Source organism: Trifolium pratense, linkage group LG3, assembly GCF_020283565.1.
Source record: "Trifolium pratense cultivar HEN17-A07 linkage group LG3, ARS_RC_1.1, whole genome shotgun sequence".
Taxonomy (NCBI): domain Eukaryota; kingdom Viridiplantae; phylum Streptophyta; class Magnoliopsida; order Fabales; family Fabaceae; genus Trifolium; species Trifolium pratense.
The window spans coordinates 28,615,359-28,619,518 of record NC_060061.1 but is presented as its reverse complement, the minus strand read 5'-3'; the positions used below and the strand labels follow the sequence as shown (position 1 = coordinate 28,619,518).

Genomic DNA, 4,160 nt, shown 5'->3' with positions numbered 1-4,160 from the left:
TCCTAGCTAATTTGCAACTAATATAAAGAATATTCTAGCTAATTCCCAATTAATACCTAGTTAAATAATGTTCAAAAGTTTGTGTTTCCTAACTAAATCGCTAGGATATTGTCACAACGATTTTGCAATAAATCTCTAGCTACGTATTCCTAGCGATATCGCAGCAAAATCCAAGCATTTTAGAATTTTTCTTATAATTAATAAATTTCTTCTAATCAAAACTGATTAGCTAAATTGTAGACTGCAATTTAATCATATATTATCAGGCCCTTTCATAAATTTCTTCTAATAAAAACTGATTAGGCTAAATTGTAGAGTGAAATTTAATCATAATTAATACAACTCGAATGATACTTCCACATGCCAAATCTATTTCTAACATGAATACATGAGGTCTAAATATTTTCAGAGGGTTTAGCATTAAGACGCAACAAGCCCTTGCATAATTTTGTAATCAACCTTGTGTGATATACTGAAAGTTCGCTATTCCTCTAGATACTACTTCAAACAACAACATAAGGATATAAAAAGGTATCTACAAAGATTTGTTTGTTGGCTTGACACCTTTAGGCTTTAGCAGTCAACACTTCTGATGTCTTGAAATAAATTCCTGGAAGTAAACAAATGAAGTATTTTAATAAGTGAACCTATATAGTGAGAAAGAGTTATTAACTGATTCATTTAAAATTAAAATACCAAGATGCAAACCTCGCTAAAACAGGTCTGGAGCAAATCTGTCATCAGGACCACTATGATATACAAAGTTAAAAGCACATAGTGAGAAAGAGCTATTGACTGATTCAACCATGCATGATTTAAGCATTTCAATTGCAATGGTTCGTCAAAAAAAAATTGCAATGGTTGTTACTATACCAGTCCATTGAGTTCCTATGAACACGATGAACATTACAAGTAAAAGTTAGTATTAAAAAAAAAATCAAATAAACAGCACTTTGATTTCATTGATTACAAATCAAAATACATCGAAGCAGCAGATGAAATAAATGAAATGAAATGCAGAGCACCTACCATGAACTGAATATAAAGTTTAAATATTCTTTCAACCCAGCATTAATAAACATACCATAATTCAGTCACACAATAGAACCTAAAACCACATATTTACTCAGAATTCATGCCCCTATTCAATCATGACCAATTTCGATTAAGGGTAAATTACCAATAAGAGAAACATAATCAACCATCTTAATTAAGGACCTATTTCGATTAATAAGAGAGTGTAAAAGTGGAATCTTATCCCATTTGCCCTTATTCAATCCTGACCAATTTCTAATATCTAGGACTAGCATAATTAGATTTGCAAAGGAACCTTATGCTTGTTTTATTATTAGTTCAGTTTTTTCTAATAGTATGACTTGCATGAATAATTTCACTGCTCTCATCTTATCTATGGTTAGAGTAATTGCAAAATCAAAAACACAAGATAAGTCATATGCAAGGAATTATTAGGTGATGCCACAGTTCCCACATCTCTAAAAATAACACAACAAAAGTATCTAACTAGATAATTCTTATTTTCTCAAATTAAAAACTATTAACAACTATGTCAAAGATAACATTTTAAAACTACACTAAATATATACAAACTTAGTAAATTGGCCGCCTCTAAAGATGAAACTTTTGAATATTTTCTAGTTAATTCTGTCAGATGCATATCCCTACAATTGCAAGTGAAAATAGGTAAACAAGAAAATTAAACTAAAAGAAGGCCAAGTAACTGAAACACATACCGAGGTGATTCTCTGGTAGTGGGACGAACTATCTTATACATAGCCGGAGCAGAACTGGAACAGAAACAACAAACATAATGATATCTACAGATTCAGAAATCGAGAGACTAAATAAATCCCAGATGCAAAATACACATAAAAATAACTTTAATTTCTCTGATCCTTAGTATCTATTTTAGTAAGAAATTTATCCCTTTCAGCCCTTATCCTTTTATCTCTGGTAATCAAGGGTCCAATAAATACAATAACAAAGAAATAAAGATACATGTAATGTATAGGATTCAAGTGAGGCAAACAAAATAGAGCAATACTTCAAGTGTAATTTTATGTTTGTGACAGAAAAGAGCCACTCAAGCTTACAGCAAGTTCCAACTATAAAACATACAATGTTACATGGGACTAAATGTTGGGCAATAAATAGTCAATGGGAAAGAGATTATATAAATGCTGGACAAAATAAACTTTCATTCATTGAAGTCAAATCATTATATAAACAAGTACGGAAAAAACCATAAACAATACCTTTGAAATGCTAAAATTACATGACGTTTTCCCAACCATTCCCTCTTGGACTTGTAGAAGCCATCACCATATGAGCCAAATCTAGCTTTCTGCTTCTCATTCAGCATGGTATTTTCCAACTGAAGCATAAATGATATCAGCAAAATATGTATGTAAGAGTAAAGCAAAACTTAGTTAGGACATCTGAGAAAGCATATACACCTCCCATGAAACCCCACGATCCAAGATGAATGTGTACAGAACAGTTGAAGCCCCGTTCATTTGATCAACATAGACATTCTGCACCAAAGGAAAGTTATCTTCAGTCTTAAATATTCTATACAGTAACATATGAAAATAAGTGGCAGCAAGAAGTTTAGGACATAAATACATACTTTTGGAGTCCTTTTCAGTTTAATGACATTAGCTTTCAAGTCAATAATGTCTGTGTCAAGGTTACCTTCAATCCGAGCTTTTTGAACAAGAAGATCCAAGATATTCACAAATAACTCAAATAGCCTGTTGATACAGCAAAAGATAGTGTATAGAACAAAATGCTGAAAGTAGAATAGAAGCATCAAATCATTTCATTCACAAAATACAAACCTATTCTGAGTCTCAGGAGCTATTCCCAAAATCCGGTTGAGAAGAGTGAAATATGGCATAGAAACAAAAATTATGCAATGTGAACTATGGCATGCTTCACATAATCTAAACTAAATGTATTCTAATATTCTAGTAGTATGTTTATTAGATATGATAGATGACCCAAGCTGAAGTGCAAGCTTCAATACCATGTCATGTTACAAGTTATTTCAAATGCTAGAAAATAATTTATTGCACAATTAGAAAAACTACAAAACTATTAGAGCACAATTGAAAAATTAAATGAAAATTAAAGCACAAGTTTATTTTATGGTTGCAACCTTAGCTAGGTTATCTCTTCAACATAAGTTGTCTCCGCCATATCTTCGTCGTATGATTCTCCTAACAATGATCAACAACCAAGAACAAAATAAAGTAATACAGTAATACTGACAATTTCCCAAACCTGAATGGAATAAAAAAGCACGATATTAAGCAAATTGGAAATAGAAATCCGAAAATTAAAAGAGTTCAAGCTAAGAAAGTACCAAAAACATGTTCAATCAAAGAAAAGTATCAAGTTAAAAATGATAATCTGAAATTAGGGTTCAGAATTGGGCAAATTTATCCAATTTTGTGAATCAAAAGTACGAGAAAGGAAGAATGAGAACGTCAATACCAGTGAGATTTACCACGAAAGCTATGGAGAAAGGAAGAATGAGAACGTCAATGTGAGATTTGAGAGCTTGATGATGATACAGTGTAGATCGAAAGCTAGATTAGATCGAGAACACTTTTAAATCCGGTGAGATGAGCCACAACGGTGGTGCACGATTCACAACGGTGGTGAGATGAGAGACGACAACGGCGACAACGGAGAGTAATCGGCGACGGCGGTGACAACGGAGAGCAATCGGCGACGGCGGTGACGAATGACGATGGAGAGCGAGCGCAATGTTGGTGGAATCGAAAACGGTTAGAGAGAGAGAGAGAGAAATTTGGGGAAAAGGAAATTAAATTAATGAAAATACTCCCTCCGGTCCTTTTTATAAGGAACACTTAGGGCAAAAAATTTGGTCCTTTTTATAAGAAACTTTGACCAATTTTCAAATCTTTTAAATGTTCAATTTCACTTATGCCCTTATTTATTATGAGAGAGAATTTAAAAATAAGTAAGTTAGTTGAATAAAGAGTAATTAAATAAGGGTATACATGGAATAAATTAAAATTTATAAGAGTATTAAATGAAAATAACTATGTTAAATGTGTTTCATTGGTCTGTGTGATTTTTTCAAAGTGTTCCTTATAATAAGGACCGGAGGG

General features: G+C 32.4%; 1 protein-coding gene across 16 annotated transcripts; it reads right to left on the bottom strand.

Annotated features, from left to right (window-relative positions):
• Positions 1-361: 361 nt before the first annotated feature.
• On the bottom strand, positions 362-3,852 carry LOC123917888 (protein FORGETTER 1-like). Of its 16 annotated transcripts, none has more exons than XM_045969782.1 (8): positions 3,530-3,852; positions 2,859-3,303; positions 2,648-2,771; positions 2,475-2,552; positions 2,274-2,392; positions 1,752-1,805; positions 709-749; positions 362-610 (listed from the first exon to the last, which is right to left on the bottom strand). In XM_045969782.1, exons 2-7 carry the CDS (start codon positions 2,915-2,917, stop codon positions 713-715), a joined length of 471 nt encoding a protein of 156 aa, XP_045825738.1. In that variant the 5' UTR covers positions 2,918-3,303; positions 3,530-3,852; the 3' UTR covers positions 362-610; positions 709-712. The 16 variants fall into 16 exon arrangements, 13 of the variants coding, with proteins under 13 accessions (XP_045825738.1, XP_045825731.1, XP_045825730.1 ...); XM_045969775.1 differs by adding an exon at positions 874-888 and having other exon boundaries at positions 697-749; positions 1,752-1,835; positions 2,859-3,842; XM_045969774.1 differs by adding an exon at positions 874-888 and having other exon boundaries at positions 1,752-1,835; positions 2,859-3,842.
• Between the last annotated feature and the right edge of the window lie 308 nt (positions 3,853-4,160).

Coding starts and splice junctions, on each gene's coding strand:
- LOC123917888 (XM_045969772.1), bottom strand. CDS start 2,917: ATGCCATATTTCACTCTTCTCAACCGGATTTTGGGAATAGCTCCTGAG. Junction 2,553..2,647: donor AACTGAAAAGGACTCCAAAA/GTATGTATTTAT, acceptor CCTTTGGTGCAG/AATGTCTATGTTGATCAAAT. Junction 2,393..2,474: donor ATCGTGGGGTTTCATGGGAG/GTGTATATGCTT, acceptor TTTATGCTTCAG/TTGGAAAATACCATGCTGAA.